The following is a 17,211-nucleotide window of genomic DNA, read 5'->3' on the forward strand; positions in this document are numbered from 1 at the left end:
TGTCAGTTGATTTAAAGTAAAGCAGGACTTTTTTGTGGTTCGCGTTTTCTTTCCGAAAACACAAAAATAACAGTAACATAACTTACCTTTAATAGTTATTTACAAGGATCAGAATAATTTGTCTAAACAATGATAATGGTAATGACTTTTACTGCTCGCCGACCTCTAATATTTATTATCTGGTAAAATACAAACAAACGATCTTGCTGTTTCCAATTGTAGAAATCGCCTGATGTTAAAGAGACACAAATATAAAATTTGGCTCAAATCGATCGTCACATTCAAAAGATTCTAGGAAATTTTCTCGTATGCCATAAAATTTTAAAGCCTGTATCGCATACATTCAAAGTATACTCAATGTGATGCCAAATTTAAGGTTTTTTCATAAAGTTCTTTCAAACCGCTAAGGTCGTGATAGACGGACAAAAGCTAAATACATAATGGCAAATCTTGTAACGTAAGATTTATTTATTTACAATTAACTAACAATATTCAAAATAGTCTTGAAATGGATTAATTTATAACAGTAATGATTTATTTATCACTCACAATTTGTAACATAACACGAACGAGGGCTGAATTATTCATTTCGCATCAAACTCCCTGAAGCACAATTCGATTTGCTTACAGGTGTAGCATATACCGATTTTTCTCGAAACTCGAACGCTCCCAAATGCTCTAGAACAAACACATCATATTTCTCGGAAACAATGCGTCACATCCACCTTAATTGGTTATTTCCGATGAATAATCTTTCATGGCGCCTCGACGTCTATCGGGATTTCTACAATATTCGCTGCAATATTGTCTGTAGAAAAACGCAGGACCGACTGCTATACACTAAAAATTCGCCTACCAAAAAAAGCTTCGTATGTAGTATGTTTCGCTTATTTAAAACATTCTTTTCTTCTACCTTTGTCAAAATTACTGAATTACGTTTAACATTTTTGCCTTGTATTTAGCACTTTCGCATCTTTCGGAAGAACTTTGGGCCGCTCATTGATCAAAATTTAAATAAATAATAACTAGAAGATAAAATTGTACAATATTGTCAGTCGTAAAACATATATCTAAAAACAATAAATAATGATGTGGGTCAAACGTTTTCAGATCACGATATCAATTACTACAAACATAAAAATAGATACAATAATGCAATTGAATACGCCAGAATGGTGTGTGGGGAGCTGGCCTTAAAATTTTGAAATGATGAGACTACTTAAACGTACAACGCTCCACATTTACTTTTAACTACTTAATTGCGACATAAAATAGTTGCTTATTTTATAGACAAGTACGCAAAATTGTTCATTGTCCTGACGAACCCCTGGTATTTTTCTGCTTTTGTGATATTTTTGAGGGACGTAGTTTAAAGTAAACAATAAATAATTTTTTGAAACGTGTCAAAAGTTTCGTTCCTTCTGGATTCGTCTTCGGGCCGGCAACTAGTGCAGACCTGGTTTTTAGTGAGTGCTGTTTAGGTAAAGAACCAGTAACTTTGAATCACGAGGCGGGTCCAGGCATAATTCAAACTTATATTCGAAGCTCAAGCGGAAGTTGTCTTTATCAAGACACAAATAACGCGCGGGGATCTAAATAAATTGCGAGGAGGCCAAGACAGTGTAGGAATCTTCAACCAACCGGACAACAAGGGTGTAAAGATAAGTGCTAGAATTGATACTTGATACCTACAATTAAGGCTAAAATTAAATTGAATTAAAGGGGAAAAGATACAATAGAGGGGCGCTAATCTTAGTCCAATAGAGAGAAATGCGAAAAAGTACATAAAAAGCAGAAGGGTGCAACGAGGAGAAACAAAAAAATATGTACGAATGACAGCATGAGAGAAGCTCCTGAAGGAGGAACAAAAGCCATGTGTCCATGGAGGAGAACGATTACTGGGCACTCCCCACGATGGAAGAAATGATGGAGATACTAGAAAGACTGAAAAAGGAGAAATGCCGGGGCAGGATAGGATCCAGGTCGAATTACTACAATACGCATCAGAATGGCTAATAAAGGACCAACATGAAGTAATTATCAGGAGAGATGGACCAGGAACTTGGTTTCCAAAGAATGGCAGCCGACATCAGTAGAGATCTTCATTCCAAAAGTCAGGTCACCACAAGGAACAGACGGATAGAGGGGAATCTCGCTATGCAGTGCGGGATACAAGATATACGCAACCTACCTACTACAGTGCCTAGAAAGACTGCCCAAATTTCTAACCAATAGAATTATAAACGTGTGCCTAAAGGAGTATACTAGTATAAAATAATATAATAATAAGAAAGTAGATAAGTGAATTACTAGCAGAAGATGGTCACGCGTAAACTGAAAATGAGGAAGCTGAATAAATTGGGGGCATATAAACAGGAGGGACAAAGGACCATATCCTGCAGGTGACCAAGAATCTACGTGCCTCGGAATGGAAAGTAGACCGGCCCTGCTTCACATGGAGCAGACGAGTACTGGAGGTGGAGGAAGAATCAAACATAAGCACAAGCAGCTAAGAGGAGAAGGAGGAGATAGAAGGAGAGGCAAGGAGAGGACAACAAGAAGGAAACGAGATCAAAAGATGGAGGCATCGGAAACTAATTGAAACACGCTGCTGAAAATGTTCGTTTCTAACTTTATGGAGCTTTCCAATATTATCAAGTGGTTTTTTCCAGCCAAATATTATGACAGTTCGATACTAACGCTTTTTCCCAGCAGGCAGATATTTGATTTCGCATTCATATATCTTTATTATTATAGTATCGAATGCTCCTGTTGTATAAATTTTAAACAAAACTTCTTCTGAACTTTGTTTATAACGAAAACGTAAACCAAAGAAACTTTTGAGGCTAAAGGGCAAAGTAAATAATATCGACCCAATGTAAACGAAAAATGTATAGAGGGATAAAGCGTGTAATTTAATAATCTTCTCCAGCTTGCTCAGAGAAGCCCACTTCTACAAGCTGAATTTTAATATTTTGTGTAACGGAAGTAAATCCGTGGAAAGTTTCGTTCACATTTAGTTATTTTGTTTTGGAAGAACATAAATGTCGCCTTGACTCGGTTAAAAAATGTCAATTTCAATTACGCTCATAAATTTGTTAACACAAAATTGAGTACACGAGAGGTCAGTAAACAACATGCAAACGGAAAGAGGTGGAAGTAAAACGGTATCCAGACATGCAATTCCATCGAACTTATTAATGTTTTTCGAAAGCGGTGTAATGAAGGCCGGTTAGTCAATGTTCGCTAAAAGTCGACGTTAACTTTTCGAAATGGATAGAACGAATTAACGTCAATCTACGTTTTTCCGTGATCGATGGAAACAGTTGTTAGGGAAGAATGTCGGCGAAGCAACATAAATTATGTATAACTTCCGTTGGAAACTTTAATAAAACTTTGCTTTTTTTCGGTAGCTATGAATGTGGGAGTGTGCCGCTTACACACTTAACAGGCGCGAAATTCAAATTATTCCACTCGCGTTTTATTACACCTGAAATGGATGTTGTCGCCATGACTTGTTGGCCTTACGTCAAATATAAGTTTACACTAATTGTGTTGCTTGGAATAATACTTTAGTGGGCAAAGTTTCGAACATGCTCATAAGCTTTAATGGTCCGTTACGTTATGTGTTACTTTTTTGTCGAGCAATTTACCTAGATTTCTAAAAGTTCTTAGAATCGAGAAGGCACTTGTTTGTAGTTCGTGTAGGTTCTGGAAAACGTATAAATTATATTTCATCTTTATTGTAAGTAATAAGTTCCAGCCGTTGCCAACTGGAGTGACATTTATTAAACTAACCATACAACATTTCGGCGGTTTCCTTACTAGGGCGGATTCTTTGTGAATTGAATTTATAATGTATTTATTTTCTTCATTTTACAGTATTGCTGTGATAATTGGATTTTCGTTTTTTAATGAAATCAGTTTTGTCAGATTCTTTTATTTTCTCTTCTGAATTACTTTTTCGTTATATCTACCTGGATACTAGTACGTCAACACTCGTGAAATATTTATTTATGTCGAATTTGACTACTACACATTGGCAAATTCCACCGCCATCTTAGTTGAAAACATTACCTGGTGACCTACTTACATGGAACTTATTTACACCTTCATTATTGCTCTTGTTTAACTTGACTTCGATATTTCTAATTCTACATACATATCATTTTGCCGAAGAATATACCTTCCAAGACCCGATTTTGTCTACGATTACTTTTGTCACTCCGAAAATTCGTTCCTGGTAGTTTGATTTACGTTGTATCCTTCAGATTCGTTTGTTATACGAGATATCTAGTAAGTCACCTGTGCATTGTAAGTTAGTTTTTTTATATTTATTTACATTTTGAATTAATTAGACCATTCTTATTGTATAGAAATTTGGTTACGTTTATGCTTTTATACATCCAAGATTTGTACGGACGATTCGTTGTCGAGTTAAATTTTGCTTTTATTGATTCTTATTGAGTATTGTTTACAGTTTTAGTATTCGATTTACTCTTGTGTCAGACGTTAGACATTGTTACCGCAAATATATATGTGCCACGATATTTACTATCCTCCTTGTTTGTTCGTTTGTGTTGTTATCTGCTACAGATAAGGCAGAAAAGCCCCATTCTGAGCTCAAAAGGCCGTTACAAGCAGAGTTCAGAGGTAATTTTTATTTTCGACGGACTCCTTTATAGAATATTCGATTACATACTGGTTTTCGATTGAAACGAATTATAATTATTACATTTGTTTGATAATCATTAAACAATTACAGCTCCGTTGTTTTCTGTTCCACAACAAAAATTAATATCGCTTTGTTATACTTATTTAATCCTTAAATTAAGATTCACAATTGGGCCTCATCGGATTTTGTTTACCTTCTTTTTTCGTTTTTTCGTAGTTCGCTCTGAGCAAAATGATCTTCGTTGCACTTACCAATGGTTGAGCGCCACTCAATTTCTAACTTAACTCTCCCCGTATGAAATTGAGAAGATACGAGGGTTGTAATAACAGTAAAATTCAATTTAGTTACGATAAGATATACTGGTTCATTCACACCAAATATCAAATCAAAAATAAACTCCACAATGGGATAGTGCACAACTATTCAAAATTATAAGTACGTTACACACAAATCTGAGTATCTGTGCAATTGAAAAGTTTTCCGGTTTAACAAACCTCAAATCAAGCATGATGTATTACCAAAGTAATTACTGAGTATTAACACAACTTTCCACAAAAAATTGATACCCCGGGTACAAATTCGCATGTACAAGTAAAACGCCACGCTTACCTTGCGTACAATTAAACGTTGATGCCAAGAAGTGAGCTCAGTTCTCGGATCCCAAAACCTGCAACCAAAAGAAAACCTCCCAAACCGCAGAGCTCGGTACACAATTAATTAACCAATGCCTGAAGGGCCTCGCTTCTCTCTTAGTAAGCTTCTATCACAGATACGGTACTTGATCTGTCAACCGATCCACAAGGAAGTGGCAGACTGCAATAGCATTCGCATGTCTAACTCGATCATAACTTAACCAAGATCGCAAAGAAGTAGACCCAGAAAGGGCAACATAGTTATTAATTAACACGCCAAAGTGTTACGGAAGTTGTCTCTTTGTTGAGAGTAGAATCCAGATTGAATCTCGTTCTTGACCTGGTGACTCAATTCCAGCAAATGGCGGCTTGTTATCAGCACGCAATGGTGAGTTTAATCCAAAGTTACCTACATTGGTATGTCGAACACGGGTTGTATGTAAAACGTCTGCTGCTCTGGTAACAATTAATAGGACCCAAAAATTAAAACCCTAAAAGAAAATCAAATGTCTTTCTTTGTTGATAAACTAAAATGTACATACCTCTTAAATATGAGGGCTAATTATGGATGAATGCAACAATGGTCGATGGATATTGTAATATGACCGAAACCTAAAGAAAAGGTACACTGCTATTACAGAAAATGCAAATTACGTACTGACGATAAAGAAGGAAAACGCAATTATATCCTCTCCATTGGATTTTTTAGGCGAATTTGTTCACTAATTATTCCAGAATCTGCAATTCAATGAATCCAATTGCTAGAGGTTAATAAAATATGGATGATGGCAATTAAAATTCCACGCGTTCTTAACTAATGTTTCAGCTACGGTTCTCGACACAAAGGAACGAAAAATGAATGATGAACGTGACAAACGACAGCCGCTACGCGATAAACTTGCGTTGTTAAATTCCAAAAATAGATGGAGTCATCTATTCCTAAACCTAAAAGTTACGAGGATCTTTCAACGAAATATTCCGTGAACAATAATAATGCTTCTAATGGAGAAAAGAAACCGTTACAATTTTTTATCTTCAGTCTCAGAATTTTTGTTCGTTTTGGTGCCATTCTTATGAATAATCTCAACACGACGACGTTTTCGGTTGTTCTTTTTTATATTAGCGTTTAAATTTAATTGACCCTTAGAGATTTTCTTGGGGTTTGGTTAATAGCGTACTATTTTTCAGATTTTTTTAATACACTGTCGAAGATAAGGTTGTCTCTAGATGCTATAAAGAAAACCGGAATATTTCGATTACTTCCGAAGGTATGCCACAAAAACCGAAATTGCCTATTTTGTTTTATTTTTTCTGATGTTATTTGAGCAGATATAGAGAAATAAAAAAACACTTTCTCATTGCCCGAATACCTATCGGACAAATTTTCCATTTTCTAGGAAAATTGCCCGATAGGTATCCTTGCACGATTGTGGGCGAGTGCACCATCGTGTTGAAACCAACAGTTTCTAACTTTTGTTTTTTTTGTGTGCTGTACATCGTTGTAGTCGTAATTAAAAATGCTACTTAATACAGTATGTTCTTTTTTAACGGGCCATATAAAAAATTAAGTTGATGACGATTTCTCCGAAACGCACCTTGGTACTAGAATTCTCTCAAGATTGTCTTGTATAGCTCAAAAAGTAGCAATGAGAAAGTGTTTTTTTATTTTTCGGTATCTGCTCAAATAACATCAGAAAAAACATAATCCGCAAATTCCGGTTTTTCTGGCCTATCAATGGAAATAATCGGAATTTTCTGGTTTTCTTTAAATCATGATTGTAACTGTTTAATTGCGCAACTTTTCCCTAATTTGATCATCGTCCTTTCTTCTATGGTTTCCGAGATACCTTATCTTGGACACAGTGTATATTGCGTGGAAATACATAATTGACGATTAATTTCTGCACGCGCAAACTGTCTTACTTATAGAGATATTTTTGAAATTTTAACCACAGATGACTCCAGTAAAGACAATCATATCGCATATTGTAAACATCAGAAAATCGCAGGCGCAATGTCAACTTTCTTATTTATGCAGATCATTTTTTGAAATTTTAAACGCATGTGCTTCAAGTAAAGGCCAACGTATCGCATATTCTAAACATAGGTGTGTGGAATGCTAGTTTCTTATTTGTAAGAATAAGTATGCCTTAACTTATTTTATGTCTTACTAACCTATCATAGCACATTTTATATCTGTGATACGCGGGCATTAAGTATCACCATAGTAACTCATTCATACTTAATGACAAAACTAACAAATATTTGCTCATTCACGATGAATTGAATTATTTAAAATTACGTTTGCCGTTTGGATGGTTTTAATCACATTGACACATTCGAACCACGCATACTTAATCAAACATAATGAATTATTTTGTAAACGAATATTTACTTTGACGAAAAAAACTATTTGTAAAACATAAAATTTTGTATGTACCACGGGCATAAGCTGATGTTTATACTCTCGGGCGACTAAAAAGCTCTCGGGCCATAGGCCCTCGAGCTTTTTAACTTGTCGCCCTCGAGAATATAAACATCACTATTATGCTCTTAATAATACATAAATAACTATTTCTGTGTACACATAAATAGACCTTTATATGGCCTTTCGGGAAGTATTGATCAATTAATGGAAAATGCGATAACGTTACTCGCTCTAAAGCAAAAACTTTTTTTTACCACCCGAACGTTTTACATTGGGGTAAATAATGACCCCCCCCCCTCCACTTTTTTACGGAAATATACATTTTGAAGCACTAGGAATCCGTCCGATGTTGATAGGTCTGTCGAACTGTTTGAACTGATTGGAACCAAATTTTGTACAAATATTCTTAGATATGAAAGGAAGAGCTGAAAAGCTTTTGGGCAGAATCGCGCATACGCAAGTGTGTCAGTCTCATTTCCGACTGAACGGCTGACCCGATCGAACCAAATTTGGTACACAGATTCTTACACATAAAAGGGCAGAATCGCCCATGCGCAGTTCTGCAGATGGTATCTGTGCTAGCCATAGCAAATTTGTTTAATTTTTTCCGCTTCTCTGTCCTGCTGTTCTCTAGAAACCCCACGATTATCATCGGACAAAACTTCACTCTGTATAAATATTATGTAAATAAACAATAACAATTAGGTACTCTACATTATCTGGCTATTACCGACGATATAGGAAACATATTTTGTAAAATGAACTGCACTTATAGTAAGTAAAAGCTTGAGTACAAAAATAGTGTCACTAAATTCTTTTCAGGCCCAGAACTCGTCCTCCTCTCTTGGGGTGGATAATTACGGTACAACATTGTTTATAGTTGTATCAAAGATTAATTATTTATCGACAAGAGCAATTTATTTTTAGGATTGAATAATTTATAGGAAACTAAAACGAAACAAACGGTTTCAAAAAAACAATTATGGAATTAGTTTTATCCTTCATGGTACTCTAATGAAAGGTCTGAACGAAAGGAATTAATTTCTACCAACCATAGCCCTCCTCCTCCCTTATACCTCAAGAACGGATTGTCGGAAGAGGGTACTCAAAAAGGGCGATTGAGACGTCTGCAAGAAATATATCCATTGGTGATGTCAAAACAAAAGCTATTTCGGTTTAAAATATGCGCTTTATCTGCACAAGAGTTGTGCACAATTTGTACTTGTTTGGAAATTGAGACATAAGTTTTGTAACATTGTAGTTCCAAAACTCGCCGAATAACATTCTGTAGAGCTATATGAAGTCAAGGCGAGTGAAAATTTCGGATTGTGCAGATTAAATTTCTGTTTACCTACTCAATCATGTGGAGCGACTGTTCATGTTCGGCTCATTCAAATAATACGTAATTGACTCACTGATGCAGTTTAAATTAAATTGTGTTCAGTTTTTTTACTAAACTTAAAACAGAAGAGTCATCAATCAACTACACTCGACGAAAATTTCCATAATTTCGTTGTAGGACAAACTTTAATTTACTTCTGAAGGTAAAAGAATTTAATTATATCCCGGACTAGGTTTTTTGTAAAGTTTCTATAAGAGCAATGATTAATCTAAACCCAAGACATAACACTATTAACGACAGATGCTGCCTGCTGCTTCTTCTACATCCTCCCCCTTTGCCCATCCGTTTCGCCAAGGCCCGCTTTCTTATTCCGGTCTGCTAAAGTTTCGGAATCAAAACTGAACATTCATCAAAGTATTATACAACCCCGAGGCCCCAAAATCTAGTTTAACGCAAACGAATATTAGCAGTAGTAAAGCGGCACTGACAATGTCGGAAAGGGCATTTGCATGTAAATAAGATTGAGAAAACCTTTTTTGGGAATAAAAGCAAAAGGAGAGTTATCGATTTTACGTAATGGCGACGTTAAACTGCACGTTCGAAATATGTAAAATGGAATTTAATTGGGGGAGGCATAAAGCCCTTACGAAACTGTAATAAAGGAAGTTAAAGGCGCTTGTATTAACGGACGTAGAAATTTAGTTGCTGTACACTACAGTGTAAACTTTTAAATTAGTTGAGTTTGTAAGTTACATCAAGTTTTACAAAGCCAACTTACAAGTTAAATGCACATCACATCCCTTTTCGAGTGACACCGTCAAAAGATTATTTCACGCAGCTCCCTGCGAGTGACATCAAACGCTTACAAACTTAGTATCAGTTGGACGTTTCAATTAGAAACGATTTCTGCACTCCCGCCCTCCACGTGATCGATACAAAAGGTGTACGTAAAGATTAATGGAAAAATGACAATTATAAAATTAAACGTTAATAGCGTTGATCGTTTTTTGGTTGATAAAAGGAAAAAAATTGCTTATTGTGAAACAATTAGGAAAACGTGCTGCCGTCTCTCGATTCGATTTTAATGATAACGCAATTACAACGGAACGAATAGGAATTCTTGGCGTTTGTTGCTTTCCAAAACGGGAAATATTAAAGAATCATCAATTAAATCAGAAAGCGGCAATTTTAACATTGCGTTTTTTGAATAATTTAATTTAATCTTCCAGTGTTGTAGATCTCATCTGTTTCGTTATATGGAAGAATGGAATCAAATTAAAACAATTCGAATATAATTTTAATTTCGTTTTTAGGAATACGTACTAGCAACTAATTTGCATATTTATTGTCAAGTTATCAATAATGTCAATAAGTATGCATAAATATGCAATTCATTTGGTAGCGTATTGTAGCGAATATTCTAGAAACCCGTATAAGAAACGAAAGGGGATGTGGTACATTCTTTCCGGGAAATATATCGTGTGCGTTCAAGAATAAATGATAAAATAATAATTACTCTTATAAATTAATTCACGTAATTAAATTAACGTTACAGTATTGTGGGGCACAATTTGGACAAGATGCTGTAATCTGTTTTACATTGGCGAATTTTGTACCTAAATCCGCCTGTGAACTGAATTTGGAAAATCGTATAAAAGGACAAAACATTTTATCCAGTTTAGGGTTTTAGGGTTGCTTTGAAAATTATCTCCCATTAATTGTAATTACCTTTTTTGTGGGAAACCAAATTGGAGGTTTTCCTTATTAAAACGAAGCACATGGCACTCTTTGGTTGATATACAAAAAAATGGAGAAATTCGTGATTCATATTTAGAAATTTATGAAATCTAACATGCCGTGTGGCAATAACTGTTTTGTTTTTAAGATTGACTTCGTTAATTAAGTGATCCAGCGGCATGCTACATTTCATAAATTTTCCAAATACCCAAGTAGGTAGGTAAGGGTGGGCATTATCTGGAATTCGCTCATTCATATATTATTGAGCATTTATGGAATTAATCTCAATTACCTTCATTAACTCTCATATAGGGAGAAAAAATATTTCGTTGTGGCCAACCGCACTTAATAACAGCATTTAAATGCGATACTAAGCTAATAGCACAGTTATAATCTTGAATAACAACAGAGAACCCCACAGATATAAATTAGATTTAAATTACCCCCGGAGAGAACTTTTTGTATCACAAATGATTTAAGAGAAACATATAATTTTACATCCTCTACGTATAAATTACGTTCTCTGTTTGTTTTAAAAAAAAAATAATGGAAAATTGGGTACGATGCAATGAGGACACACGTCCGTAATTATTCATTAACGCCGAATAAGGGAGACGGGGGGCGATTTGACCGAAAATCAATGTTTAGTTTCATTAAACTATTGGAAAATTAGTTTTATTCGGAAAACAATCCTAGAACGTGATGCTCGGACGTTAAGAAGCCCAAAATCACTTCTAATTCTAATATTAGGCCATTGAATTCAATTAATTTATTCCCTTGTGCGAGAATGGAACCTAATAAGTTTCGATTAGTTGAAAATCCCTTACGTGATTCTGCAAATTCTATTTTATTGCCAGATTCTGTTACTTGACTGTGGGAAGAGAGAAAGAGGTGCGTCGCAGGAATTCACTAATATTAAGCAATTTAAAGCAAGAAATCGGCTGAATACAAAATGCAACTGTAGTTCGAAATTTTAAAACGTAATTAAATAGAATAATTGAGTAGCGAGGTATAGTCTCTTACTTTAACGGTACCGACTATTCCAGGCCTATTGTTGAATTAGTGAGAGCATGAGTGGGCATTTGTCTATTTTTTCGAGAGTGATCATTAAATATTAATTAGTCACTGTTGAGATAATTAACATGGTTAATATTGCTGTGTGCAATGATATGCGGTTACTATACCATTCAACAGCCACTTATTTAGCTAGCTCAAATTACACAATTTAGTTTTTTTTCCCTCAGGGCACAACATTAAATTTGTTCCTGCGTTCTATAACTAACGTGAGAACGATTACGTTTTCTACTTTTTAAATCGCTCTCTTTCAAAATATCCCGAGACAACCCCTGTACTCTTAATTCTAGCAAAAAAACACCTTTTCTAATAAAATCAACATCATTATTCTCGACGACACTTGAAATTCTATCTACGCCGCCAGAACTGATAACCACCTGCATCGCTTATCTCCCTCCTGACATTGTTGGTCGAAAAAACAATTAATTCTTGCCCGATAACAACTTTCCATCAACACCTGACCAGATAAATTTCACATAAAAATTTCCATTAAACGTTCCTTAAGTTACCCGTTTTAAATTTATGTTACAAACTAAATATAACAAATAGAATTAAACGGACCAAATTTACATTAAGAAACTAACATTAAGAATGACAATTCAACAAGTTTTTCCAATTCTGTGTTCATTTGAAGTAAACAAATTTCCAAGACTTTAGAAATAACTTGAATCATGTTACCAACAGGACGTTTACGTTAACAACACTACAATGTGGCTGGTTCTCATCTTCGGCATTGTTTCTGTTTGTATTTAGGTATCCTGGATATATACACATATAACGGAAGGATACTGAAATACATTTATTGCAAAACTATTACATTAAAGAAACGCGTGAGCTCTTTGACTTGCATTACGCGACTGGTGCAAGTCTGCTATCAGATAACAATTTCCCAAATACATATCATTCCTCCCTCACATAACATAAGTTATTTTATTGCGAACCAGTCAGGAGGTTTTCTGTTTCTGGTTGGGCGCAACATACTTCTAGAGTTAGTTACTACAAAATCATCTGCAATTGTTTCAGCTTCCCTAATTGGTTCCGGAGAACTAGCCTTTCCAACTGCAGATTCCTCTACTACATCATCGTCAACATTATTAACAATAGTTGCATTTGAATCAACAGTCAAAGGACGTGAATAATAATCTAATAAATCGTCATCATCGTAAGAAGGTCCTTTGATTATTTGATCCGAATGTCTTCTCCAGATAAAGTTTTCGTTAGTTAATGTCTTATAGTTTCGAGGTCCGTTTTGTTCTACAATTTCTGCAGGTACCCAACTCGGTTTAGCACGTCCATAATCGCGCACAAAAACACGATCACCTTTTTTAAAATTGCCTCTCGCACTCACTTTATTACGTTTCACTTCCGCACTGTTTCTTGTTAGTCTCTTCGGATCTCTCCCTCGTTCCTCTTTACGCAAATGCTGTCGCTTCAGCTGCTCTTCCGGTAAAATGAGATCCAATCGCATGCGTAGCTTTCTTCCTATCAAGAGTTCAGCTGGAGTAACACCCGTACTACTGTGAATGCTGTTCCTGTAGTGCAATAGGAAACGGTTTAATGCCGCAAAAAGATCTGTGGAATTCCTTTCTTCCATGGCCCTTAATATATGAGTTTTTACAGTACGTACCGAAACCTCTGCTAACCCATTTGTGGCAGGATGATATGGTGGTGGTGTAATATGCTGAATTCCATTCATATATAGAAAATGCTTGAAACATTCCGACACGAATGAACGTCCGTTATCAGTTACTACGATCTTTGGCAATCCCCACCGACTAAATATTTCTCGTAGCTTATCTACTGTATTTTCCGAAGTAATGTTCTTCATATAAACAACTTCTATCCACTTCGAATGGGAATCTACCACAATCATGAACATTTTATTATGCAGTGGACCAAAAAAATCAATATGCACCCTTTCCCACGGCTGTTCAGTTTTTGGCCACTCAATCACTTCAGCTTTCGGCGGACTGTTTCTGTGTTTAGAGCAAGCTAAACAATTTTTGCAAAATTCTTCGACGTTTTTATCGCACGAAGGCCACCATACAAATGATCTAGTTAATGATTTACTCTTAACTATTCCCATGTGTGTCGAATGTATCTCTTTTAAAACTTCTTTCCTGCAACGTGATGGTATGATTAACCGATGTCCCCACATCAATAGGTTATCTTCTATTGTAATTTGGTCTCGCCTAATATAATAAGGTTTCAGTTCCTCTTCTTTGCAGTCACTTGGCCAACCTTGTGACGCAAATTCGAATACCTTTCGCAATATTTCGTCGTTCCTAGTTTCCTCTTGAATAACTTTCTTATCAAGCCGAAAAATATCTTGTTTTTCTATTAAATTTAAGTAGGTAAAGTTTTCGTCGTCGTCGTCCAAGTAATTTTTCATCTCGGTTTGATTGTCTTCAATCAATCTAGATAAACAATCTGCTACATTTTTATCCGATTTAACGTATTCAATGGTGTAATCAAACGCTGACAAAAATACAGCATATCGTTGTAAACGGTTTGCTGCCATTATCGGAATACCTTTCTTTGGCCCAAAAATCGACAAAAGAGGTTTATGATCGGTGACTAATACAAAATGACGACCATACAGGTACTGCGTAAATTTTGATACACCAAAAATTATGCTATAAGCTTCTTTATCTATTTGAGAATAAGCCCTCTGAGTGGTTGTCAAAATTTTAGACGCAAAAGCTATTGGCCTTTCTTTTCCATTTTCGTAACGGTGTGTCAAAATTGCACCCACTGCGGTTGAAGAAGCGTCCACTGTCAACTTTACAGGAACTGCAGAGTCGTAGTGTGCTAATACATGTTTAGAAGATATCGTTTTCTTCAAAGTCTCAAATGCTTGATCGCAGGTTTTATTCCAAATCCAAGAACTTTCGTCTTTTAACAACCTATAAAGTGGTTCACACATACTGGCAAAATTTGGAATAAAAGCACGATAATAATTAAACATTCCTAATACTGACTTTAATTCCGATTTATTTCTAGGAGGTATAGCTTTTAGTAATGCATCTACCTTTTCAGTAGAAGGTCTGAGCCCTTCTTCATCTATTACAAACCCTAAGTAATTAACAGATTTTTGAAAAAAATTGCATTTTTCTCTTCGCACTGTTAATCCATACTTCTCTAATTTATTAAGCACCAAATCTATTCTAAGAAGATGTTCTTCCTTATTTCTTCCCGCGATTAAGATATCGTCAAGGAAACACGTAACGCCTTCCAACCCAATTAAAACTTTCTCCATTATTAATTGAAAAATGGATGGAGCTGTTTTAATTCCATACGGCATTCGGTTATACGCAAATAAACCCAAGTGTGTACTTATGGTTGATAACGATTTGGCCTGTTCGCTTAATAAAATTTGTTGATAAGCCGAACTTAAATCAATTTTGGTAAAATATTTACCACCCGCTAATTTGGAAAATAAGTCCTCGATTCTGGGTAGAGGGTAGCTCACATTTTTCAAATATGGATTTAGTGTGATTTTATAATCACCACATATTCGGACAGATCCATCTCTCTTCAATACCGGGACGATAGGTGTTCCCCATTCGCTCATGACTATTGGAGATAGGACGTTTTCAGACACTAGCCTATTAATTTCGCGTTCCACCTTTTCTTTTAACGAGAAGGGAAGTGGACGGGGTTTAAAAAATTTGGGTTCAGTCCCTATTTTAAGTTTTAAATCGACCACTGCTTCCGTAAAAGTGCGTAATTTATTATTAAATACTTGAGGGTATTTATAAATTAGTTTCTCCACGTCGCCGCCAAACAGGTTCACATTATTAATTACTTTAAAATTTTGCTGATTTTTACAAAACCAATCACGTCCCAAAATTGGTGGTCCACCATACTTAATTACAAAAATATTTATTGGATGCCTATTGTTTGAGCATGTGATTGTCATTGACGCGACACCTAGTGGAGTAGGTAATAATTTCACCACTGTAACCTTTTAATTTAATTTTCGTTCTTTCCAAAATTTCGTCTGGAAAAAGTGTATCAAATAAAAACTCGTTCATTGCAGATACCGCGGAACCCGTATCCAGTTCAAATTGCAAATACACATTATTTAAACACGCATCAACTAAAATTGGTTCGCCACTCTCTGTGTCTTTAATAGTGCGAATGGGTAACAAAAATTGATTGTTAATGTCTAAACTGTACAATGTGTCCAGGTCATCGTCTACGTCCACAAAATGAGAGTTTGCGGTTTTCCGTGGTTGAATGTTTTTGTTGGCGCAAACACTCTGTAAGTGTCCTTTTCTACCACATTTGTGGCAATGATAGTTTTTGTAATTACACGCTGTAGATGCATGTGAATTTTTCCCACATACTCTACACTTAGTGTTTACGTCTTTGTCCCAATTACTAAATTTAGACTTCTTACCTTGCTGGTTGTTGAAACGTTTACCTTTCCCTACCAGATGTACGTCCAAAGGCTCTGGTTTTACGGCCGTCTCACTTTTTCGAGAAGTTGATGCTGCTCCGGGGTTTTGGTTATTGACACGTCGGTAGAAAAAATCCGCTTGATCATTGGCTATTTGATGTGATCTAGTGGCTTCTAGTGTTTCGTACGTCTTCGCCTGTTTCTCCGCTTCTTGAAACGTAACACTTTCCTCGCTTAGAAACAATTTGTCTTTAATTTTCCCGTCATTATAACCGATAATAAATTTATCACGTAAAATCATGTTTAAAGAATTACCGAAGTTACAATACGTTGCTAATCTACGAACACGCGCTGCCCAATCACTACACAATTCATGTTTTTCCTTACGCGCCCCGTAAAATTGTTCCTTTTCCGCGAATATTGCACGTTTTGGATTAAAATGGTTATTGAATAACTCCACTAAACTATCGAAATCTTTTTCTTCCGGTTTATCCGGCATGCAAAGATCCAACATTAAAGAAAACGCGTTATCACTTAACGCATTTAAAAATAAAGCACGTTGTTTATCGGCCTTATCGATATTATTGGCAGAATAATATTGTTTCATTTTACGCACAAAAAGGTCCCATTGATGAACGTTTGGGTCAAATTCGTGTAAATTGCCGTGCACGTTTTCAACTTTAACCGGATTTAATGCCATTTTAATTCACAATTTTCCACTGTTCCAATCACTAATCAAGACACTCGTCGCCACTGTTTTGTATTTAGATATCCTGGATATATACACATATAACGGAAGGATACTGAAATACATTTATTGCAAAACTATTACATTATACAAACGCGTGAGCTCTTTGACTTGCATTACGCGACTGGTGCAAGTCTGCTATGAGATAACAATTTCCCAAATACATATCA

The 17,211-nt window shown here is 35.7% G+C and overlaps 2 protein-coding genes across 2 annotated transcripts in view; one reads left to right on the forward strand and one right to left on the reverse strand.

The window, feature by feature from the left end:
* LOC116166355 (fat-like cadherin-related tumor suppressor homolog) overlaps positions 1–17,211 on the forward strand; it is a 288,265-nt gene that overhangs the window by 99,819 nt on the left and 171,235 nt on the right. The gene's annotated exons all lie outside the window — the stretch shown is intronic.
* LOC116167118 (uncharacterized protein K02A2.6-like) lies at positions 12,814–16,993 on the reverse strand. Its single transcript, XM_031482359.1, has 2 exons — positions 15,935–16,993; positions 12,814–15,855 (listed from the first exon to the last, which is right to left on the reverse strand). The coding sequence occupies exons 1-2, from the start codon at positions 16,991–16,993 to the stop codon at positions 12,814–12,816; spliced, it is 4,101 nt and encodes a 1,366-aa protein (XP_031338219.1).

Source organism: Photinus pyralis, unplaced genomic scaffold (assembly GCF_008802855.1).
Source record: "Photinus pyralis isolate 1611_PpyrPB1 unplaced genomic scaffold, Ppyr1.3 Ppyr1.4_LG3b, whole genome shotgun sequence".
Taxonomy (NCBI): domain Eukaryota; kingdom Metazoa; phylum Arthropoda; class Insecta; order Coleoptera; family Lampyridae; genus Photinus; species Photinus pyralis.